The sequence below is a fragment of the Oreochromis aureus genome, linkage group 20, assembly GCF_013358895.1.
Source record: "Oreochromis aureus strain Israel breed Guangdong linkage group 20, ZZ_aureus, whole genome shotgun sequence".
NCBI classification, from domain to species: Eukaryota; Metazoa; Chordata; class Actinopteri; order Cichliformes; family Cichlidae; genus Oreochromis; species Oreochromis aureus.
Window position 1 is genome coordinate 34685471 of NC_052961.1, and position 25928 is coordinate 34711398.

At 45.2% G+C, this 25928-nt stretch overlaps 1 protein-coding gene across 4 annotated transcripts in view; it reads left to right on the forward strand.

The window, feature by feature from the left end:
- The window catches only part of prkcz (protein kinase C, zeta), a 138349-nt gene extending 112488 nt beyond the window's left edge, over nucleotides 1-25861 (forward strand). For all 4 annotated transcript variants that reach the window (XM_031747926.2, XM_039604310.1, XM_031747928.2 and 1 more), the window contains 4 exons: nucleotides 1315-1394; nucleotides 3712-3801; nucleotides 11291-11406; nucleotides 23498-25861. In XM_031747926.2, coding sequence (XP_031603786.1) covers nucleotides 1315-1394; nucleotides 3712-3801; nucleotides 11291-11406; nucleotides 23498-23585 — 374 coding nt within the window. In that variant the 3' untranslated portion in view covers nucleotides 23586-25861. The remainder of the gene's footprint in view (nucleotides 1-1314; nucleotides 1395-3711; nucleotides 3802-11290; nucleotides 11407-23497) is intronic.
- Nucleotides 25862-25928: the final 67 nt, after the last annotated feature.

Consider the following 25928-nt stretch of genomic DNA (forward strand, 5'->3'; position numbering starts at 1 on the left):
TATTTCTTTCTAGTCAGCACCAGCAATTATTTGATTTTGCTGACATGTTTTGTTTCTCTTAGCTCCGTGGTTGCCAGGGCGACCACAAGCTGGTTTACTCCTAGTGTCGGTTCCAAGCCTCAATAAATATGGAGGGTTGCATCAGGAAGGGCACCCTGCCAAAGCAAACATGTCTGCCATCAGAAATGACATTTCCATACCTGGATTAAAGACTGCTGTTGATGCTGTTGGCCAACAGGGTGCCAGTGGGTAGGTGCTACTGTTGGCACATGTTGACTTTGGGGAAATGCTCCTATCAGCTCCATGCTAATTTGCTCAGATGGACCCTCCACCTGTTGCAAAGGCTGCAGTGGCATTCAGGTCAGGATGCTCACAACGACCCCCTGAATGTGCGGCCAATGAAACTGGCCCGTTATTCTTGCCAAGGTTTTGTCATAAACATAATGATTGCGTTGTAATGAGCTTTCCCAGTAGCCTTTAGGCACTAGCAACTGGGAGTTCTCCTCTTCTCTCTAAGTGTCATGGCTCACCTGAAACTACCTGTCTGATTGTTTCTACTACAGCTGACCATCAACTTTAATCACCTGGTCAAAGGCACAGCACCACAGAGCAGTATCAGATAAATAAGACTTTATTTTATAGATGCACAACAGGACAACTTTCATTTGTATACACCAGATCTGCAGTTCAGAGCATCAGCACATCTCAAGGTCAACTTTACTGTCAGTTCTGTAATATCTACACAGGATAAGCTCCTTAAGGGCTCTGCTGTTGTGATTCTGTGCTACATAAATAAAACTTGAGTTAAGTGGAACATCGAGCTAGTAAAATAACCGTCTTTCTAATCGTGGTGTGGATTGGTGGGACACACAAAACACAGCTCTCCTCTTTTTCTCTCGGTGTTTGCCTTGTCCTGGGTGCAGAAGTCTTTTGGGTTTAAGAGAAACTGGATCTCAGTTGTTGAGTGTTCGTGCACACTGGTTTAAAATACTAATAAAATGGGTGAATAGCATGTTTAAAAAGGAGCTGTGATGCAGTTCTTCATCTCTGGATTTGGGTTTTGAGGGAGAAACAGTTTTTACTGCATTTTGTTCTTGTTAGCTGTTGGAGTCTCAAGGCTATTAGTAGACCACAAAAAGTGTGAGAGAGAGAATAGAATAGTGTCCTCTGCATCTCCGCCCTTTCTCTGCCTCCCACACAGCAGACACAGTCACCCACAGGCAGGTTGGACTGTGAATCATTCCTCCCTCCTCACGATTGTCCTTTTAATTCACTCGCTCTCTCTTTTGTTGCCGTCCTTCTTTTTGCCAACAGTTATTCTCGAGAAGCCCATTCGGATCCCAAGGTCTCTGTCGGTGAAAGCTGCCGGCGTGCTCAAGGGCTTTCTAAACAAGGTGAGACAGTCACTCCCATAAGCACCCTCTCCTCCTGCGTGCACTCAGCAGCTCACTGTGTGGGATCGTGGCCCAGAGCATGGGCTATGCTACAGCGTAGGCCTCTGTGTTTAGTTCTGAGTGGACGGTTGTGCCTCTGTTATTTTAGTATTTACACAGTACAACAAAGGATATGTGGTAATCCACTCCAGGGTTTCTCGGCACCGGGGTCAGGACCATGCTGGATCACTCGACTTGGAAGAACAACAACATAGGCTGCTACTCCTGCGAGACTGGTTGTTTCTTATTGTTCAAAGTGAATGATAAAAAGTGTGAAAGTGACACAGTAATCAGATTACTGCTGGGATAAGAAGCACTTTCTCACATGTAACACTGACAGGAACTAGTCCACCTCAGACCCACTCTGATGAGTAAAACATCCAGCATGATTTCATTTAGAGAGCTGCCTACACATTAGCAGCACACATGATAACAGTGAAAGCACTAAAATATAAGCTGAACTATTCGCACCGACGTCTTTGGACCAGGCTGCTGCTGCTTAAAGGCAGGCACCTCTGTCAGACCAAGAAAACTGAATGTAGTGACTTACTTTCACATGCTTTTTAAGAACAACATCGTGTCTGTGCACTAAGTACAAGGCTAAAGCCAGGAGTGAAAGCAGGGACACCACAGACCCACTGCCAGTCTGGCCTGAGGCTGACACATAGTGACAGACATGCTCACATTCACACCTGCAGGCAATTTAGAATCTCCCATTAACCTTTTCCTTTTAGCCAGAGCACCCAGCAACAGTACGTGCAACCTCTAGGCAGGAAAGAAGGCCTCAGATAAAACCACAGCTGTTTCAGCACAGCTTTACCTTATTTAATAAGTTAGGACAGGGTTAGCTTACCATAGCTCCAGCAGGGTCTTATATATTAACACGGATACAGGAATTTGTCTGTTTTTTAAATAAGTGATATTTAAAATGATTGTGTAAGCAGAGTGTGCAGAGTTCACAATGGAAAATTCAATTCAGTTTAATTTATACAGCATCAAATTAAACAACAGTCTCCTTACTTTATACTATAAGGTCGACCCTACAATAATACATACAGAGAAACCCAACAATCATATGACCCCCTATGATTAAGCACTTTGGCGACAGTGGGAAGGAAAAACTCCCTTTTAACAGGAAGAAACCTCCGACAGAACCAGGCTCAGGGAGGGGCGGGGCCATCTGCTGCGACCGGTTGGGGATGAGGCAAGGATGGCAGGACAGCAAACACGCTGTGGAAGAGAGACAGAGATTAATAACAAGGATGATTCAGCAGAAAGTCTGTATATTTTTACATAAAAGACAAAGTGCACAGTAAACTGGTCAAGCATAACCCTGGATTACCATGCTTTATAAATGCAGACCATTTATCATCTACTCTGTATAAGAGCTCATCTGAGAGCCATATTGTTACACACAGTTTATTTTGACATGTTAGGCCATCTCTGATAAAAGCTAATTCCCTTGGGACCAGAGTCAGGGGTGTACACACCAAAACACCTGAAGAACCAGGTGCTCTACTGCAAACGTCCAGATGAGATCCCTACACAGCACTTATTGTTTGAACCTGAGATGCTTTGGTTGCAGTGATGCAGAATAGCAGAAAGAAATGTGTTGTAAGCACATGAAACTTTCATTTGGTACAAGCTGCACTGTGGACTACAAGTAAGAGCTGATGACTGTAGTTTCTTCCCTCTGCTGTGATTGCAGAGCTGGATAAAAAGTGTCCGTGATGAATGCATCACTTTACTGTGCGATATTTAGACAACAAGAAAAACCATGTGCACAGAAGACAAAGGCAAAGGTGTCTTTGGTTAAAGACCAGCAGTGACACTATAACAGTGCTGTTAACACAAACATAAAGTCACATAGACAGTTTGTGTGTGTGCAGTTTGCACCTCTATGAAGCACCTTGAGGGGACTTTTGTTGTGATTTGGCGCTATATAAATAAAATTGAATTGAATTGTACAAAACAACGACCGTTACTGCATTTGAGCCTCTGGTTTCACGTTTTCAATGTCCTGCCTCTGAGACAGCCTCTGTTTAAACCTCTGTATGTCACCTGCATGTTTACTGTGATGAGCAGAGCACAGGGAGGCTCTGCCACATGTACACATACCTTTGTAGTACTTGGCAGTCATTTCATGTACAATTCAACATTTAAATGATAATAAAATATAATAATTGATCTTTTTCATCATGCTCCAGGCATTTCTTACAGTATGTGTACTACAGCAGCTTCTGTTGATGTTCCTGACCAGCTGTTTTGGCTCCAACAGGATCCCAAGGAGCGGCTGGGTTGCCAGGTCCAGACAGGCTTCACAGACATCAAGTCCCACACGTTTTTCCGCAGTATAGACTGGGAACAGGTAAGAACTGAAGTCTGAGTGAAAACGTGTTGCTGTGTATTAAAGTTATTTCATCTTAAACACAAAATACACACTGCAGTCTCACTATGAGTTCCAAATGCATGGGCTTGGAAAGATGCAGTAAGGGAACAAATCTACTCAGTTACTGCAGTCCTCTATGAAATCACCTGCTACGGCTATCATCAGCATTTTAACTGGAGCTCTTGGACAACTGCTGATTACAGCATGTTGGTAAAGATGCTTTTACTGGTTTGCAGCTTGTCTCACTCTTGCCTTTGGTTTCAGATCAGTTCCTGAGATGGTTAAAACTGTTTTCTCAAGATCAATATAATACATACCTTTCTTCCATCTCAGAGCTGTAATGTGAAATGTTATATGAAAGTACTACAGTCACCAGCCACATGGAGGTGACAAGCCAGTGTACTCCGAGTACCAAGGAGTACATGAAGAATGAGATTCCTGTACCGGATCATTCGGGATCCAAGTTAACAATAACTGTGTGTGGTGCTGGGAGAAGCATGCTGGGAGGTGGCAGGAGTATGGACATGGGAATAGGGACTAGTGTGTCACACAGACAGGAGCATGACTTGTTGAGTGTTGTTGGTGTGTGTGCCCCACAAGTTCAGTGTCAGAAGAGAAAGAGGCATACTGGGCTGGATGAAACGGTGGAGAATGGTCAGTTTGCACTATATAAAACTAACTTGAATTGATTGGAGCAGACTTCAGCAGACGCCCCAACCGGTCGCAGCAGATGGCCCCGCCCCTCCCTGAGCCTGGTTCTGCTGGAGGTTTCTTCCTGTTAAAAGGGAGTTTTTCCTTCCCACTGTCACCAAAGTGCTTGCTCATAGGGGGTCATATGATTGTTGGGTTTTTCTCTGTATCTATTATTGTGGGGTCTAGCTTACAGTATAAAGCACCTCGAGGCGACTGCTGTTGTGATTTGGCGCTGTGTAAATAAAATAGGATAGAATTACAGGTAGGTGAAGGAAACAGGTGATGAGGAGGTTTCTGCTTGTTGTGGAGAGAAATGGAGAAGGACAGATGATAGTAGACAAAAAGGACAGAAATAGCTGCGGTAAACACACATTTTAAGAAGAGGGAGAACAATAAATGACGTATAAGGGTGGAGGAAGGTGTACACAGGTAGACTGTATCTTATGTTGAAAGTGCATTAAGAAAGAGATGGGAGACTGCAAGGAGCAAATCTTCTTAGGCAGCACTGAACGGTCTGTAGGATGAAACCAAGAAGAGGAATAACAAGTGAAGATAAAGCCAAAGATTAAATGATGGAAGCTGAAGAAGGAAAACTGTGTGCAGCTCAGGGAGGAGTGGAGACGGGCTCAGAGTGGTAAGAAAATGTTGCCCGATGACTGGGACAGTATATTGGAAATGATTAGGAAAACTTTCACTTATAAAAACAAAGCCAAAGAATGGAGACTAAAGGTTGGTCCAGGTGAAGCACCTGTGGAGATGTCTAGGAGAAACTACAAATGTAATGTCTGCAGATTTCTTCACAGCTAATGTTTCCCCGTCCCCCCATCTCCGTCTCAGACCCACGCCTGCTCTTCTCCACTGTTCTCAGGAGGGTAATTAGACTTTTCTGTTGTCTTAATTTGAGGTTTAACAAACATCTACTATGAAAATGGTGATTTCAGGGAGTTTCCATGCGTGGCTTGAGATAGGAATGGTGTTGCACAATAACCGGGATTCAAATAGAAGCATTCTGTTTGTGGCTGCTTTCATAACTCTGATGAAAACTACATGTCTGCACCTTGAACATACTATTAGATGACATGATGAAAAACGGCAGGTGAAGTGAGAAGTAAAGGCACTTTGGTGGTCACTTCTCTGTGTTAAAATTCCCAACTTTGCATTATTGAGAAGCATCCCTGCGGTCTTTACACAAACTAGACCATAATGTCGTTGGAGCGTTTTCCCCCTACAGTATGTAACAGCTAATCCATGTGAGTGCTGGGAATAGAGGCAGCTGTAGCCCGTGTGTTTCACCTCACCTCTGTTAAGAGTCGACCAACCTGTGGTAAGAGCCCTGTGTCTGTGTGTGGTGGCTTTTGGGACAAAACCAGTGCTCGAGACGTCCTAACCAGTGAGCAAACGGTCTCTTAGTTATCTCTGAGGCTCGTTTTAAACACACATTTTAAAGGTTGAAAGTAAAACGTGTGTGTTGCCTCCTAAAACACAGCCTCAGACAGTTGATCTGGGGGGGTCTACAGCCTGGCATCTGTGAGGGAGAGAGAGCTGTCATATTCTGATTTCATCTCATCAGACTTAATATCATGTGTCTGCTGCATATATGAAGAACGTCAACAATACAGAGGGCACGCTCTCTTGTTTAGGAATGATAATAATAGACACACACTCACACACACGCAGCATTTGAAACATTAGTATTAGATGCATGTTGTCACACTTCCATGTTTCAGATTATCAAACAAATATTAACATTAGACAAAGATAACAGGAATAAACACAAACTGCAGTTTTTACCGCTCAGCCATAAAAAGGTGTGATGTCATCACCCTCCTGGGTTGGCGGTGATGATGTGAGAACAAGGTGACATTCAGATTTTGAAACTCATACCATTTGTATAAAAAATCTTGAATGAGTCTGAATTTCAGTGACCTCAGCCTCAAGGTCAGAGGTCAAGTTTTCTGAAGCTCTTATGAATGTGATAACTCATGAAGGAAGTCCCCAAGGATATTCAAATGTAAACCGAACATGCAGCTACGTGGAGGCTGCCGGTATTTTGTAACCTAATGTTCACAAACTCACCCTCTGATCAATGCATGGGGGTGTGCATGTAGGGTCAGGGTAAAAAAGTGCTGAGGAACAGGAGACATCACTTGTAAAATGTGTTTGTATGTGTGTACATGAGGCTCGTAGTAAGAAAGAGCCTTGAGAGCTCAAATGAAGTAGCAGTATATATGTACCTAATAACCTAATAATCGGTTACACCGCTGTTGGCAGCAAGAACTACAAACAGCAAGAACTACAAACAAGTGTTTGTGATAACCAGCTGTGGAGAGATTTGGCCCACTTGTCTTTGCAGAATGATTTGAATTGAGCCACACTGGAGGACCTTTGAGCATAAACAGCCTGTTTACGGTCATGCTAAAGCTTCTCACTTGCATCGAAGTTGAGACTTTGACTAGCCCAAAACCTTCCTTTTGTTTTTCTCTTGTTTTGGAGCCATTCAGTGGATTTGCTGGTGTGATCTGGATCATTGCCCTGCTGCATGACCCACGTGCACTGCTGCCTCAGGGCATGAATTGATGGCTGGAAATTTACTCCAGAAATTTCAGGTAGAGAGCAGAATTCATAGTTTCAGTAGTTACTGCATATCATCCAGTACAGCTATGCCATATCACCCATGATAATACCAGTATAAATGTGGATGTGATATAAAAATGTAAATATAGCAGTGCATTTACAGACGAGCCCGGGCATGTCTGAGAGGAAGAGTCAGGATGAAAAGAATCCCTTTTGTTTACTGTATAAATGCTGCTACCATCACACTAACACCACCATGTTTGACTGTTGGTATGATTTTGTTTTTATGAAATGTTAGTTTTAAAAAAGACGCAAAAGAAAGTTAAACATTGATCAGTCCATGGAATAGTCTTAGGGATCAACAAGATGCTTTTTGGCAAGTATCAGAGCAGCCTTTGAGTTGTTTCTGCACAGGGCAGGAATGCCAGTTTTCCCAGTCTCCTTATTGTTGAATGAACAAACTGACCCTGACTGAGTCATGTGAGGCCTGAAGCTCTGGTCTTGGTTTTTCTGTGGTCTCCTGGAAGAACCGATGATGTGCTTTTTGAGTAATTTTGGTAGGCTGGCCAGTATTCCCAGTTTTCTACATCTTTGGCCTTCACATGGTTCACTCGAGTCCCAAACCCTTACCATGCAGACTGGTGGCTGACGTTTTTCAGCTGTTTCATTGGATGATACATGATACACATGGATGCTGAGGATAGTCTCCAAACAGCAAACACAGCTGTGTTGTCAGTTTCATGTTGGTGCATATGGAAATGTTGATCTCTAAGTATCACATAAAAACAACTATGTATCAGGATATGTTTTAAACTTTTTAAACTCTTAGTGTGTCCGTGTCACGCCAAGGACACAGTGGGTGATGTATGGAAGCAGAGCTCCTGAGCAGATTCCACACAGAGCAGAGGGACAGCGAGCTGAGCGAGCTGGAGAGGTAACGCTCTCTGCCCTCAGACCTGTCTCAGGACCTGACAGGCGTGGTGTACCACTACTGTGTTACCACATATTAATATTCATCACATGTTTCCTGAGGGAGTGCTGAGTTTTCTCTCTGTAACACGTCCGTTCTCCACATGCACAGTTCTTTTATTTTAGTCCAAGGCCAAGTGTTAGGGACATTCATTAGAAGTAGTGAGCAGCAAAGGCTAACATTTGTGTGTGAAGTTCCAACATTACTGAAGTGTAATGCAAGTGTCCTGTTTCTCAAATCATTTATATATATATGCACTATAGAAGTTAGAGAATATGCTTTGTTAAAATCAGACACCATAGGAGCTGCTCGTTGAGTCCAGAGCTCAGTGTGCTGGAAGCAGCAATGCCCCCAGTTTAGTCTAGCGGTGTTCTTGTGGTCTGGAGCTGAGACACTGGAGGATACTGGTGAAGGCTCGGACTGGTTACCATCAGCACGTTTCTGTCCTCTTGACTAAATTGGACAAATTTGAGAGTCTCTTAAAAAATGCCAAGCAGATTCATTTTAAATATGCTGCTGACATGAGACCCAGGTAGGTGCCCAGCTACTGCAGTCATGGTATCACAGCTCCTCCCACATCTCAGCAAAGGTTCGATGAAACACAGAGGGTCACACAGCCGTGGGATCCCTTTGTCTCCGGCTGTGGACCAACAACGCAGCACGTTTCTTTGTGGGACCTTCACTGATAAAAATCAAACCAACAGTAAATGAATGGTGACTGGCCTCCCTGATGTTGTCCTTCTTCTTTTGGAGGATGATGAAGAGGTGAGGGAAACCTGAGAGCAGCACTCAGACAGTGAGCATGGCACGCCGTCACTTTACACGTGTGTGAGAGACATGTCTGACAGCTCGTCACTGACACTAACGGCTGCACACACACACACACACACACACACACACGGTGAGTGTTGTGATCTTAGGCACCTGTACAGCTCTGACGTTCACTGACCTCTTTCATCTTCCACTGTGGCCTCAGGGACACTTTTCCCACACTTCAACATGTGTGTAGTACTAATGTTTCAGATCCTGCCTCTGTGTTTGTGTGTGTGTGTGTGGGCTCACTCCAGGCTTTCAGTTCACTTCATTACCAACACACAGTGATTAAGCCTGCCCAGCAACACATCAGAAAGAGTGGGGAAAGTAGGAGGAGAGAGGAGAGCAGTGTAACAAGATAAAAGAATGGAGAATGAGTAAGAAAGATAGAGGCGAGAGGAGAAAGATGGAGACAGGATGTGAGGGGGTGAAACTGACAGAGTGTGTAGGTAGGCGCCGAAAACCTGAAAAAGAAATGAACAAATAGAGAGTGAGTGAGTGTGTGTGTGTGTGTGTGTGTGTGTGTGTGTGTGTGTGTGTGTGTGTGTGTGTGTGTGTGTGTGTGTGTGTGTGTGTGTGTGTGTGTGTGTGTGTGGGCAAATTTGATGGATAGAAAAACATACAAAGTGAGTTATTTGGTGTTTATCTGTTTGAAGCTGAAAACACTTTGAACCAATAACATTAGAGAAGAGCATCAACACACACACACACACACACACACACACACACACACACACACGCACGCACAGTGGCTGGTTCCCAGTTGTGGTGCTAGGATAGTGATTGTGTATGACCCACCCTGTGATCAGGGTTTTTGTGAGTCCAGGTCCTGAATGTAAGGCCTACAGACACCTGCCTGTCACATCTGTAATCTTCTTCATCTGTAATGTTGTAATGCCCTCCACAGAGTTCCTATGATGGGAAACTGTTTGTAGAGCCTGAAACTGTCTCCTGTATCAGGTTATAAAGACGGTTTTTAATGCAGTAAAGGCGATAATAGACTCATTCTTGGAGAGAAGCTGCAGTTTCTGGCAGGCTTTTGGAAGTCTGGATTTCATATGGTGTCAAATGTTAAACATCGAGATTCACTTGTAGGTACATAACACCAGAAACATCGTGTAAAAGTCTCGGATGATTCAACCTTTACGAGGAGCATCATCATCATTTAGACTCCTCCCATCAACACTGAGCCTGAACCATCTGAACAGTGGTAAGGCTCAATCAGCCGTCCTCGAGCAGTCCACCTGCTCAGAGTTTTTCAACCACGCCAACACAATTGACGCTCATCACCCTTCCTACACACCACATTTAGCTTCTGTGATTCTCTGTTTTAAATGAAATCCCAGTTGAAAGATCACCATTTTGACTCAGTGGAGGAGAACCAGTATGTGTCACTGATGACACACAGTGGATAAAATGGAAACCGACTGTCTCCAGCAGCAGTGTCTCAGAACACAGATGCTGTGGGTTGTGCGTCCCCACTGATCCAGTGTAGACATTAAAATACTTTAAAATAAGAATAAAACTTTTTGGCAGAATAACTGGAGCCCATGTTCACTGTATGAAGCATGAGGCTGGGCGCACGCCTTGATCTATGACATCACGTAATATGGCCATTGTTTCATGTTCAACATTAAGAAAATGGTACCCATGGTCTGGCTCAGCCTCCAAATCCCAGATGATCACATCTATTTTAGGGCTTCTTTTCACCCAGCTTTCTAAAGAGAAAACGGTGAAACGCAGCATGACGAGTGAAGCTGGGTACCTGTGGTCTTTCTGTGCCCGTCTGACTTCATTGTGTTCTTAGAAAATGTCCTCAGCGCACGTTTGAACAGGATGAGGGACGAATGTGAAACCATGGAAACAAATCAGACAAAAACTCCGGCTGAATCACTCAGGCATAATTATTCTGCTGCCTCAACCTTCTTCGTTCTGTTGTTTGGCTTCATCGCCACACAGAAATACAGCCACACGAGCCCAAGCTTCACTGTTTCACGTCTGGCCAAATGTTGGTACAGATGTGTTAGAATATGTTTGTGCTTTCACGTTACCTGTTCAGTGACATCAGGCTATCACACACTGATGATGGATGTCAAATATGTGACATCGTTTGAGTCTAGTGCCGTTAAGTCCTTCGACTTTTTGGTGATTTTGATTCACACAGAATCACTGACTGGGTTTTGCTCTTTGTCTCGGCCCCCCCCTCCCCGGGACCAAGTGGACATGTCAGACCCTACCAGGGGCTGTTTCCCTGGATCAGAGGGGACAGATAAACTCCTCCACTGTGGAAATGTGGGGGTGGGGGGTGGGGGTGTCTACACTTGTGAAAATGTGCCTTTTTTATTTGACTTCATGGCTCCACTCTCAGTGAGTAAAAGCAACTGTTATATGTAATACACTTTCTTTGTTTTCACTCAGCTTGAGAAGAAAGAAGTGACGCCGCCCTTCAAACCTCAAATCTCTGATGAATACGGCCTAGAAAACTTTGACACGCAGTTTACTAATGAACCAGTGCAGCTAACACCAGATGATGAGTAAGTACTGCTTTTCAGCTCAAACATGGCTTTCATTAAAGTCAAGCTTATGTGAATAATTTAAAGTTTCATGTGTGGAACTGCACGTCTGTCTTAACGTCAGCATGACTGTTTTGTCGGTACATGATGATAACTCTTTACTGTGATCAGTTACTGCCATCATCAAACACTCAGAAGAACTGTATGGAGGGTTCTCATAGATAACTCCATATTTTTGTTCTTGGACTCCCTTAGAGTAGCTTTGCATGATTCCCAGTTCAGAATAAGTCTTTGTTTTTCTTATACGGAGCATTCAGCGCTGTGTGCAGCAGTGAAACCATAATAATATCACAGCTTAAACACATGTTGCCCTGTGTCTTTGTGGATCATGCCATATGATAGAGGGAGTAACATATGGTTCAAGGCGGGGGTGGGATTACATCGGGGTCAGCTCTGAGCTCCTGTAGTTTGCAGTGGTGATAAACAGCTAGTGAGGTCACAATTTTCCATAGACACTGATGTTCCCAAAGGACAGTGGGATCTGTCAGAGCAGGGAGCAGGATCAATCCGATTCAATTCAGTTTTATTTATACACCTCGCCTCAAGACACTTTATATTGCAAGGTAGACCCTACAGTAATACATCAATCATATGAGCAAGCACTTTGGTGAGAGTGGGAAGGCAGGTCTTTATGTCTTTAAGACATTCCTGCAGTTTAACTAATTGGTGTGTGTTACCTGGCTTCATGGATAGATAGAGCTGGGTGTCATCAGCATAGCAGTGAAAATGTATGCTATGTCTTCTAATGATGCTGCCTAAGGGAAGCATGTATAATGTAAACAGAATTGGTCCTAGCACTGAACCCTGTGGAACACCATAATTGACCTTAGTGTGTGAAGAGGACTCTCCATTTACATGTACAAATTGGAGTCTATTAGATAGATATGATACAAACCACTGCAGTGCAGTACCTGTAATACCTACAGCATGTTCTAATCGCTCTAATACAGGTGGATGAGACCGTTGAGAGGTGGAGGTAAGCTCTGGAGAGAGAGGAATGAAAATCAGCAGAATATGTGTGAATGAGACAGAGGCACAGGCAGCTACAAGGAGCAGAGACGGTAGAGGAGTTTAAATACCTGTAGTCAACCATCCAACAACAGACAGGAGAAGAGCATGCAGGCAGAGTGGAGTAGGTGCAGATGAGTGTCATGGGTGGTTTGTAAAAGCAAATATTCAGAAGATGGTAATGAGCTGGAGGTGGGAGAGATTCCCTGGGAATCACCAGGATGGACAGGATTAGAAATGAGTGGATCAGATCAACTGAAAGGAAGAGGAAAGCTGTAAATCCCAGGACTGCTGCTCCTGTGTTTCTCATACAGATGTGCAGTAGCCACTATTGAGGTGTTCAGTGGAGACAACAGTTCATCCTGTCCTGGTCACACAGAGCCTAAAAACAGAGCTCACTCTGTAACGTCACACAAACACCGGGTGGACCATCTTCCCAGCAGCCTCCTGCATCCAATAAAGATTGCCCCCATGTGAGTTTCCAACGTTGGGGGTTTGTTTTGATTAATGCAAACATGCAGCTCCAGGATCTGAGTGGAGCCCTTGTTTAAGGCTGAACTTTGAAGAGAAAAGGCTTAAAGATATTACACAACCACGGACACACTGAAGGAACACATCATCCTGTTTTCCTCTCTGTGTCACTAAATAGATTCCATAAGGCTCTGGCAGCAGATCTATCCCAGCTAATGTTAGAAAACATCATGTTGGTTTGATTCTCGATGCTCCAAAACTTGAATTTCCCCTTCTGAGGATTTATGGAGCTTGTCATCATGATGGCACAAACACAATGCCTTTATGGAACGGTTCACATAAGTCTGAGTTGATAATACAGACAGAGGTGTTTCTGTCTGGCTGTGACAGTTGCATGGTGAACATTAGAGAGCTACTGTGTGGTAAACACTGCTGGGTGTATGACTGAAGCCTCTTACAGGATGGAGTAAGATCTTTGTGCAGTAACAAAAATCTGAGGTCACCAAAACCAAAATATGACAGTGCAGTGTTAAACAAAGTGTCATTGCAGGGTAAGAAACCCTGTCAGCACGTGTGATAGAGCCACAGGTCAGTGGCCTTGGTGACTTGTTTCATGCGTCAGTGTTCACTATGAATGGTTTTCGTGGAGCATGTGCACTGGTAGCTCCAAAAACCAAAACGTGCCCATTGTTTCCCTCCTAATAGCACTGCTCTTCATTACTGTGTTTCCCTCCCTGTTTCCTGTTGGCATCTGTCTTTGTTTTATGTGAATAACATAATGACTATCTGCACTTTCTGAGCTTAATAAGGCCGGTCCAAGCCTGCTGTTACTCAGCACAACTGTTGCTCAGGAGCAGAAGCCGAACTGATAATTAAATCCATTAGGCACCTTTAAATAATGGGATCCCTGCTAGCATGACGACATACTAAGAAGCCTTCTAAAATAATTGGATCTGGCACACTGCTGGACTGTGTGTAATTTTTGTTGGCATGGACATTCAATTTTCAGTTCAGTTTTATTTCTACAGCGCCAAATCACAACAACAGTCACCTCAAGGTGCTTTATATTGTACAGTAGATCGCACAATAATAGATACAGAGAAAAACCCAACAATCATATGACCCCCTATGAGCAAGCACTTTGGCGACAGTGGGAAGGAAAAACTCCCTTTTAACAGGAAGATACCTCCGGCAGAACCAGGCTCAGGGAGGGGCGGGGCCATCTGCTGTGATTGGTTGGGGTGAGAGAAGGAAGACAGGATAAAGACATGCTGTGGAAGAGAGACAGAGATTAATAACAGATATGATTCGATGCAGAGAGGTCTGTTAACACATAGTGAGTGAAGAAGAAACACCCAGTGCATCATGGGAATCCCCGGCAGCCTACGTCTATTGCAGCATAACTAAGGGAGGATTCAGGGTCACCTGGTCCAGCCCTAACTATATGCTTTAGCAAAAAGGAAAGTTTGAAGCCTAATCTTGAAAGTAGAGATAGTGTCTGTCTCCCGAATCCAAACTGGAAGTTGGTTCCACAGAAGAGGGGCCTGAAAACTGAAGGACATGTGGGTGTCGGTGGCGTGCTACACACAGCTGTCTGGTCTTGTTTGGGCTGTTTTTGGTCTTTCAGAGTGAAGTTGTAACACGCGTTAAACCGTGTTTAAGAACAATGCGTGCCCACTGCAGCCACCAGCACCACATAGCTCATGTTCCCTCCATATTTCATATACAGTTTATGTGGAATTCAGCAGAAATTTACAAAGTATGGCTGAAAAAATTCTAGATTGTGTAACTCCTGGAGCTGTCCGCCTGCCGGGGGCCTGTCTGTCATGTGATTATCTGTACCTCCGCAGTGTCTGGACTTGGAATTCACTCCAAAATAAATGACGCCCTTCGTGCTGTCAGTAATTGGTATTATCACTGCAGAGCTGTTGACTGTGCTGCACTTGGCGGCCTTATTACATGCCCATCATGATCTGCACCCACGGCAGATGTCTTTGGGAAGCATCCAGTTTGAAGTTCGTGCTGTTCAGCAGATATCGATGTTCAAAACCAGTCTTGGAGTGGCTGAGCCTCGCAGCTCATTAAGGGGCTGCAACGAGATGTCTCTGAAGCTCATCCCAGCTCGTTTGTGACAGACTTTGCGACGGGAGTCTGCAACTAACTCTTGGGAAGACGATGGTAGAAAAGGCCCAAATGGTGCAGTGGTGAGAAGAGGGAGATGAGTGGGAGGACGGGGTGGGGAGCACGTGACCAGTTGAGCAGCAGAGATAGCAAGTTGGCATCAAAAACTGCAGCACATCAAAAGAAGATGCATGGCTCCTCCCTGTGTCTCGCACTTTATCTCCCCACCCCCTCCACTTCCCTGTTACCAAGGAGAGGGGCTGACGTTGCCCACTCTCGCTAGGAGGGGGTGACGCAAAAGCTCTCCAGTCTCCCCTCTCTCCCACTCACGATGGCTTTGGCAGAAGAAGAAAGGGAAGTGAAAGCCATGAAAGGAGAGAGAAGGGTAAACCCTCCATGTTAGAGATTTACATTGCGACATTAAAAGCCAGGATGGCTGGGGGCCCTCGGCAGCGTGTGAGAGGAGTGCAGGAGAGGCTTTCTGTGCCAGCTCCCTGTCTTAGAAAATGGCCAAGCTCTGCCTGCCTGTGCTTAGGAAACGAGGGCTTTGTCTTCACTAGCCTTGATCCTTGGTGATTGATTTCAAGGGCCTGAATATATAGCAGCTAGGACTATAGTACTGCTTTAGTGTGCCTAGTGGCACATCCTCACAGAGCCGATGATGTGTTTGCAGCAGCTCACTTTTTTCATTAAATCCTTTTTTTCCCATTCTTGGATGAACAGGTCTTTCCAGGCTTGTCCAGTCTTAGGCTACGTTCACACTGCAGGTCTTAATGCTCAATTCCGATTTTTTGATCAATCCGATTTTTTTGTCTGCTTGTTCACACTACAAATAAAATGCGACAGCAAACGTGCTCCAGTGTGAACGCTCAAAGCGGCCCGCATGCGCAAAAGAAGACATCACACACAACGCGCTCTGTTTAGACCCAGAGCAAACAGCATTGTTTGACTGATGGCCCTTAATATAAAGACTTCGGACTTTACGTTTCCCAATTTTTGCTTTAAATTATTTTGTTATTTACATAATAATGTAAATAACCTAATAATGATCCTTATTGCTGTTTTAGAGGAGCGGTGCTTCAAAGGATAGCTGCAGGTTTCTGTCAGAATCTGCAGATTATACAGTACAAATAAAATGTTCACGTTGTCTTCCCAACAGTTTCACTGGATGGCCAGGAAGCGTTCACGATGTCTTCTCGGGCGCTTCTCCGGCGCTGATAATTGGCGTCTGTCTTGTGTCAGTGACGTAAAAGACGGATTTAATGCGACATGACCGTTCACACAGCAGTCGCTTTCTAAAACATCGGATATGTATCGGATTCAGTACCACATACAAAAGTGACCCAGATCGGATTTGAAAATATCGGATTTGTGCCGTTCACACTGTCATACCATGATCGGATACGGGTCGCATAGGAGAAAAAAGTCGGATTTGATGCGCTTTCGCCTGCAGTGTGAACGTAGCCTTACTCTTCACTACATTACTTTGCATTCACCGATGCTGCATGTCTGTCTGTGATGTTCACTGGTAAGTGTTGCAGCTAGTTGCATTGTATTAGTGATTGCACGAATAATTTGAATCATGCATGTACATCCAGCCCCAACTGTGTGATGCTGTTGTATCAATATGGACTAAATCTCTGATATATTCACTTCATCTTCACTTACATAACGCCAGCTCACAGTCACCACATCGTGGCTAAAAACCCCAACAATCAGACAACCTGCTATCAGCAAGCCCTTGGTGAGTCCATCTATCTATACATTGAATTCAGGGCCACAGGGGGAGAGCCAGGTACACTGTGGACAGGCTGTCAGTCTGTCACAGGGCTAACACAGAGAAATAATGAGGTGCTCAGCACTGATGCCTCGCAGGAAGAAGGTCCTGGTTGGAATCCACCATCTGTGTGGAGCTTGCATGTTTTCCTCGCTTCTTTCCGGGTGATGTGGGTGATGATCCCACAGTCCAAGACGAGCAGTTATTGGAGGTTAACTGGTGATTGTAATTGCATACAGGTGTGAATGTGAGTGGTTTGTCTGTCTCAGCTCAGGGGCAGCCATCTGCCACGAAAAGGAAGACTTTTAAATTGTTTCATTACCCCCACCTTAAAGCCTTTAATAAGGATAAACTGGTCATATTTCAAACTGTGAGACTCTTCTGTCCTGTCTCTGCTCAGCACAAGGAATTTCATCATCACAAGGCCATATACAATATTATACAATATTTACTTGTGTGTATGTGCTTATGTGTACGTCTGTTTACAGCTCTGAAAAAGCTGTAAACAGACGTACGTAAGTCTGCTGGCAGGTGAGGGAGAGCCTCACCTGCCAGCAGGTTGCACTGGATGGCTGCTACACCTGAGCCTTGTGCTGATGAAATTCCTGTTTAAAGGCTGTACCTTTGCCAACTGTTTGCTTATTACAATAAAGCGCCTTGTTGTGAATTGGCACTATAGAAGCAAAATGGAATTGAATTAAAATGTGTCTGACACGACTGTGAGTGTGAGAAAACGATGCAGGGTTTTGAAATTCACACCAAAGTTTGAATTTCAGTGAGCTCAGCCTCAAGGTCAGAGGTCAAGCTTTCTGAAACTCTTGTGACTGTGATAACTGAAGCAGGAAGTCACCAAGGACATTCAAATGTAACTGTACGCACAGCTACGTAGAGGCTGAGGGGTAGCACCTGTTCACACACTCACACAGTGTGATAGATGCATCCAGGGCAAGTGCAGGGGTCAGGGTAAAAGAGTGTGTGTGTGTGTGTGTGTGTGTGTGTGTGTGTGTGTGTGTGTGTGTGTGAGGCTTGTAGTAAGAAAGTATTAAAGCTGTGTATATGTACCACTGTGTTCACTGTTAATCTGTCATTAAGAATTAAAATGGTTCTGAGAGTGGGAGGAGATTCAACCCAATAATAGTATGGATGATCATAATGAAGTCGCAGGTAGTGTAAATATCTTTAGAGCTAAGAAAACAAAACTCTTTTACTGGGACATTTATTGGGATATATGATTTGGCTGTTTCTAAAATGAAGTGTGGCTATCTAAGTCACCACTGTCAACACGACACATTCCTACTCAGCTGTAAAGCATTTACAGAGCTGCACTACAGAGCTGCACTACAGAGCTGCACTTACAGAGCTGCACTACAGAGCTGCACTACAGAGCTGCACTTACAGAGCTGCACTTACAGAGCTGCACTACAGAGCTGCACTACAGAGCTGCACTTACAGAGCTGCACTACAGAGCTGCACTACAGAGCTGCACTACAGAGCTGCACTACAGAGCTGCACTACAGAGCTGCACTACAGAGCTGCACTACAGAGCTGCACTTACAGAGCTGCACTTACAGAGCTGCACTACAGAGCTGCACTACAGAGCTGCACTTACAGAGCTGCACTACAGAGCTGCACTACAGAGCTGCACTTACAGAGCTGCACTACAGAGCTGCACTGGAGCTGCACTACAGAGCTGCACTTACAGAGCTGCACTACAGAGCTGCACTACAGAGCTGCACTTACAGAGCTGCACTACAGAGCTGCACTACAGAGCTGCATTTACAGAGCTGCACTACTGTGCTGCATTACAGAGCTGTACTTACAGAGCTGTACTTACAGAGCTGCACGTACAGAGCTGCACATACAGAGCTGCACGTACAGAGCTGCACGTACAGAGCTGCACTATAGAGCTGCATTTACAGAGCTGTACTTACATAGCTGCACTGACAGAACTGCACTTACAGAGCTGCACTACAGAGCTGCACTTACGGAGCTGCACTACAGAGCTGCATTTACAGAGCTGCACTGACAGAACTGCACTTACAGAGCTGCACTACAGAGCTGCATTTGCGGAGCTGCACTACAGAGCTGCACTTAAGAGCTGTACTTACAGAACTGCACTTACAGAACTGCACTTACAGAGCTGCACTTACGGTGCTGCATTACAGAGCTGTACTTACAGAGCTGCACTTACAGAGCTTGAATACAGAGCGGTCCACTGATCTGAGTGCCAGCCCACATCACTGATGGCTCAGCTGCTCCATTTATAGTTGAGAAAACATGTCCAGGCCACACCGCAGCTCTCATTTCCCTAATGGAGACAGCTGTGTGAATTACAGCCTGTAGTGTGCACCTGTAAGTATGTGCATCAGCTTAGTGTTCAGCTACAACTGTGACTGAGATGGACATGAGACAAATTTGAGGAAACGATGCAGACATAAACTTGAGCAACACATTTGTATTTTTCTCTCTTTGTCCACTTTAACACGGACATGTCATCGCTAACGTCTTCAGCGTGGGCTTAGAGAGGAGATCCTTGGCTTCCAGCTCACAAACCTAGCCTGTTGTTTTTTGGTGTGAAAAGATTAGCTGGATTAGCTCCCACTAATCAAACCTTTGAGTTCAAGTTTTGGCCAAACTGAACCCCAGAGGCTCCTCAGTTCCTGTGAAACCTGCCTGTGTGCTGTGATGATGTAAATCTGCCTCAATTCATTCATATAAACTTCTGGATCAGTTCTGCAATGAAACACATACAGTCTCCAAAAATATAAAGCATAGCTGAGGTTAGTAATGTTGAAGAATAACCTAATGTGTAATGTTTTATTAACGTCCCTCATGCTCGTCCAGCCCAGCTGAAACATTGTCATCAGTCAGCGTTAGCTCAGACTGGTCCACTGATCTCAGCCCACATCAGCTGATGGCTCAGCTGCACGTTCCCACAGAGGATGTGTTTTTGAGCTGTGTTAGCTTCCACACTGCTGGTTTGTTTGATCCTTCCATCCTTGTAAGACGATATCCCTGACATGATGTCAGAAAAACAAAAACCACTGTGAGATGAATCAGGAACTGGCTGAATGCTTTATGTGTTTGTTGCTTCCACTAACGAAGGAATAATCTCAGGTGGAACTTTCTAAACTGTGGATTAGGAGCAGCTGGGTAAAAAAATGCACTCCCTTAGCAACACTGCCGCCTTCTCCTACTGTAGCAACAGGCTGTTTACTTCTGTGTGTGTGTGTGTGTGTGTGTGTGTGTGTGTGTGGTTGTGTTGGCCAATGGAAGGGGGCGGGGCATGGTTAAGCTCTTGCCGAGGGGAGGCCTCTTGCTGGGAAAGGCTGAGATGTTTTCTCGCTGCAGACACGGAGCAGGGGGCTTTGAAGTTAAAACAATAGGTATGTTCACTGGTCCTCTCCCTGCTCCACCAGGTGGGTGGGAGTCTCACTTTAAGGGCCACCGCTTTGTCAGATTGCTTGCAGATCCCACCCACAGAGAGCACCGGGACAAGTGAATGAAACGCTATAGTGTCTTTGAGTGTGCAGACTGTAATATTGATGAAGCAAATATTTTCTCTCCATCTGATCTCATGTGAAGGACTCGCACTGTGGGAGTAGGTCAAGCAACAATAACGTCATTAGATTTAGAAAGTGAGCTTTTTTGTTTTCAAGTTTCAGGGAGAACAAGGAGGCAGAGTGAAAGACCACAGAGGGGGAAACACAAAGGAGAGTGGAGAAGGTTTGGGAGACGACCAAAACAAACAGTGTGTTCAACCAATGTAAATGGTTCTTTCTGCTGACTTGGAAAACGTGAAAGCATTACCAGATGGAGACGAGAAGGAGAGAGTGCAGAAAGAGCCGTGGACACACTGATCCACAGAGTTATCCACAGAGTGTTCCGCGGTGTGATCCACAGAGTGATCCACAGAGCGATCCACACACTGATCCGCGGTGTGATCCACACACTGATCCACAGAGTGATCCGCGGTGTGATCCACAGAGCGATCCACACACTGATCCGCGGTGTGATCCACAGAGCGATCCACACACTGATCCGCGGTGTGATCCACAGAGCGATCCACACACTGATCCGCGGTGTGATCCACGGAGTGTTCCACAGAGTGATCCGCGGTGTGATCCACAGAGCGATCCACACACTGATCCGCGGTGTGATCCACGGAGTGTTCCACAGAGTGATCCGCGGTGTGATCCATGGAGTGTTCCACAGAGTGATCCGCGCTGTGATCCACAGAGCGATCCACACACTGATCCGCGGTGTGATCCACGGAGTGTTCCACAGAGTGATCCGCGGTGTGATCCATGGAGTGTTCCACAGAGTGATCCGCGCTGTGATCCACAGAGCGATCCACACACTGACCCACGGTGTGATCCACACACTGATCCACACACTGATCCACGGTGTGATCCACAGATTGATCCACACACTGATCCACAGAGTGATCCACACAGTGAGCCACAGAGTGATCCACACACTGAGCCACAGAGTGATCCACACACCGATCCAAAGAGTGATCCACACACCGAGCCACAGAGCGATCCACACACTGACCCACGGTCTGATGCACAGATTGATCCACACACTGATCCACAGAGTGATCCACACACTGATCCACAGAGCGATCCACACACTGACCCACGGTGTGATCCACAGATTGATCCACAGAGTGATCCACACACTGATCCATGGTGTGATCCACAGAGTGATCCACACACTGATCCACAGAGTGATCCACACACTGAGCCACGGTGTGATCCACAGAGTGATCCACACACTGATCCATGGTGTGATCCACAGAGTGATCCACACACTGAGCCACGGTGTGATCCACAGAGTGATCCACACACTGATCCACAGAGTGATCCACACACTGAGCCACGATGTGATCCACAGAGTGATCCACAGACTGATCCACGGTGTGATCCACACACTGAGCCACGATGTGATCCACAGATTGATCCACAGAGTGATCCACACAGTGATCCACGGTGTGATCCACCGAGTGATCCACACACCGAGCCACGGTGTGATCCACACACCGATCCACGGTGTGATCCACACACTGAGCCACAGAGTGATCCACACACTGAGCCACAGAGTGATCCACACACTGAGCCACAGAGTGATCCACACACTGATCCACAGAGCACTGCAGCTGCTTTTTGGAGTTGACTATCATTTTTGACAGTACTGACACTATAGCAGGGGGATATGCTGCTGGAGAGAACCCACCAAGAAAAAGAAGGTCATCAGGTGGTTTTTGGCACAAACAAAAGAACATGATTTTGTAGATATTAGCTGAAGCTAATATGTGAGCACCTAATGTGAACTTTTGATCTGGTCCAGTTGCTGTTAGTGTTTGCAGTTGAAGCTAATAAACATGTAAAAGTTTCAGAGTAAAACAAGCTTAAAAACCTGCTGTGTCTCCACAGACCTGCAGTCTTTCTAATGAATCCTCCAAAAACAAACCTGATGTCAGTGTCGATGTCATACGTCAGCATTTTCCTTTAAAATCATTTTCAGCAGCATGACATTTACTTTATGATCCCAATCAGAGTAAGAACAGCAGGGCATGTTTCAGATCTCTGTTACATTGTTGTGGGCACTTTCTGTCCAGACACTCCCCACCCTGCTGCAGCCTTCACCTTATAGGACAGGCTGGCACATAGACAAATGCCAAACTTTAGGCATCAAGGTCAACAGGTGGCTCAGGCCACTTTATTAGGTAAACCTTTATATTAAGAGCTTGGACCTCCCTTCATCCTCACAACTCTGCTAATTCTTTGTGCTTTGCTCAGACGTGTTGGTCCATATTTACATGATAGCATCACACAGATGCTACAGAGTTGTCATGGTACACATTTCAAATTTGGTCATTGTGGAATCCATTTGAAAGGTTTAAGCCAGTTTAAACTAGTTCAGGCCGATCTGAGCTGTGCCAAAAAACTGTCCCCCACACCACATTACGCCAAGTGTTGCTACAAGAAAGAATGGATCCATGCTTTATGCTGATTAGCAGTTTGCGACCGTTGTAGCAGAAATGGAGACTCAGCAGACTAGGCAGCGTTTTTCTAATCTTCTATTGTCCAGTGTTGGTGAGCTTATGTGAACTGTAGCCTCAGTTTCCAGTTCTTAGCTGACAGGAGGGGCATACACTGTGGTCTGTGCATTCTGCTCTGACCTCTGGCATCAACAATTTGTGCCGAGAGAACCGCCGCTCACTCGTATTTTCTTTTTTCCCTCAACCATTCTGTGAAACCCGAAAGATGATTGTGTGGAAAATCCCAGCAGAGCTACACTTTCTGAATTACTGAGACAATCACCTTGCTACATTATATCATTTCAACCATCTTTCTTAAAGCAAATTTAGTGGTAATTGTATCAGTAGGTACGTTCTACTGATACTTGTACTGATTGCCAAGAAAATGAAAACAGAACCATAACTCAGTGGGTACAGAGCCTGAAAATGGTCTAAACAATGGTCTGCAATTCAACATGGACATTCCTCCACCCCTCCCAAAAACATCATTTTACTTCCTTCAGATTCCAAACCTGGAAAAAGATGTGGTACGCTCACCTGAGAGACGCCAGGAGCAAACCTGGTTTACTGTCAGTAGCTCTGTGATGAAACAAGTCATCTAATTGTTCTTTCCATCCTTCTCTCCTTAGGGACGTCATCAAGAGAATAGACCAGTCCGAGTTTGAGGGATTTGAATATATCAACCCCCTGCTGCTAGCCACAGAAGAGTCTGTATGAAGGAGAAACCAGCGTCCTCCTCCGAGCTGCTGTTCAAAAACAGAAACAAACAAACTTGCAAGCCAACTCAACTCAGAAGGGCGACACGGAGCAGTGAGGACAACAAGGAGGAAGTTCCCCCTGGACCTGTCCACAAGGCAAACGGGAGGAGGGAGAGTTTTTCCCTGGGGAGCCGGACTACAGGAACATTCCCTGACTTTATGTTGTCTTCTCCTTCTCTTTGTTCGGTCCTGTTGTCCCTGTCAGTCCATCCTGGTGTCAGAGCAGGACTGGCTGTGTGAGCGTTTCATTCTGTGCCTGCCACCACCAACACGTTTCAGCCCATCTCACGCCCTGGATGAATACGACGGCTCTGCGGAACAACTTTAAATAATTTTACGTGCAATTTTTTATTCTTCTTTTTTTCTATCTTGGTAGGGGGGCCACGCCTCACACACACAAGAATGTACAATGACAAAGGAGAAAATGTTGTTATTGTGTATTATAATGTAGCTAGTGAATCCAAAATTGATGATGCCTTTTTATTGATGCAAGCGGCACATGTTCCTCCATAACCACAAACCTTTCTTTGTGTTCTGTTGTTTTCACAAACAAGGGGGTGACAACTTTTTATTTAAGAAGTGCCTCAAAGATCAAATGATTTCCCGTGTCTCTGACTGCACCTCTATCTGTTCACCTGTTACGGCTGCAGCAGGTAACGCAGCTGAAACTCTGCCAGGGTATGTCCAAGCTCTCGTCCAGCGTACGGAGCTCGCTAAGCTGCCTCAGTCCCCACACACAAACGAACCTTCTTATTTTTAACCAATCGTTCAAATAATCAACATTTCCTGTGAATGTGTAGATTGACACGAGCAGCTGGGAGGAGACCTGACCTCTTTCATTACACATGTGTAATTGTAATGTTTCCCAGTAAAGGCCCACGTTATCGTCACATAGGTGAGGAGCAGCAGACAGACTTGGTCCATGCCTGCTGTCAGACGTTGGCTTCAGCTTCCACAGTAAAGCAGCTTTGGGTTCCTCCTCACCAGGTGCTGCTGCGTGACCATCTATGTGACCTGCTGGGGGAAACAGGTCACCCGTTCCTTTTTGGGCTCACTGTGTGTGTCTACACTGAGACCTGCTGCAACGACAGCTGAAAATCTGTTTGCAAGTCCAAATGAAATTGGAGAACAGCAGAAAAGCCATAGGAGCTTTTCCGTGGTGTTCACAGATGTTAGTGGGTCTTCCCTGTGTGGGGGAACAAAGCTTTTTTGGGTTAAATTCCAGATGTGTTACTTTCTCGACGCCCAGTCAGTCTGAGCAAAGGCCTCCCCTCCCTGAGCCTGGTTCTGAGGTCTGTTCCCATTAAAAGGGCGTTCGTCCTCCCTACTGTTGCCAAGCACCGTTCATAGAGGATCATCTGAGTGTTGAGGACTATGCCTACAATACTAGAGATACTGTAAAAAAGTGCCCTGAGACAACTGCTGGGGCGCTAAAGAAAGAAAAGTGGGTCATTCCCAGTCTCCGCTGGAACGTTCTGGGTGAGTGTTAGTGAGGGGTTGGAGGATTAGGTCACTATTATAATTCATGCCCTCCACCATGCAGCTGCTGGTGCACAACAGCTATAAAACCAGTACGAAGCCATGAGTTTTTCTTTACTATATAATGAAGTTTTCAGGACACTTTAACTCTGTATACTGCCTCCTTTTATACACAGCAAGCAACATATCAGTACCTACCTGAAGCATCAGTGAGCACACATTCATGTCTCCAACAGAACTCAGTGCTTCTGATGCAAGCTGTGTGTATCTGCACACGTTCTTCTGAGGGAGGAGAAGCTCTCAATTGGCTGTTTCTGATGAAACCTGACCCATGCTAATTTAATAACCTCATAATAGGATTAATTAGCTGATCAGTCACAGGGTCTCAATTAGCTGCAGGCCCTGTACAGGCAGGGAGACGGCGTAATGAAGTTCTAGTCACAATGAAAATACACACCTCTAATCTAAAGAAGCATCCTCCTCCTCCAACCCCGACACTCCATCTCACAGGCTGTATTTTATTACCTGCACACAGGTGATACATTAGTGATGCTTTTTTCCCCTTAAGGGACCAATTGATAAACTGGAAGCTCTTGAATCCACCTTACAGAACATGAAGGCCGCTCAAACCCCATGAAGGACTATTGAACTACAGTTCTGCTTTTACATAATGCTGGTCAGATCTGCTTCATTTAGCTTCATCGCATCTTTGTAAATATGTGTAATTATTAAAAATCAAACTGGTTTTCTGTGAACTGAGTCCTTTTTTCTCTCACTGACGTCCTTTATTTATGCCGACGACAGCAGGAAGATCTGTGCAGAT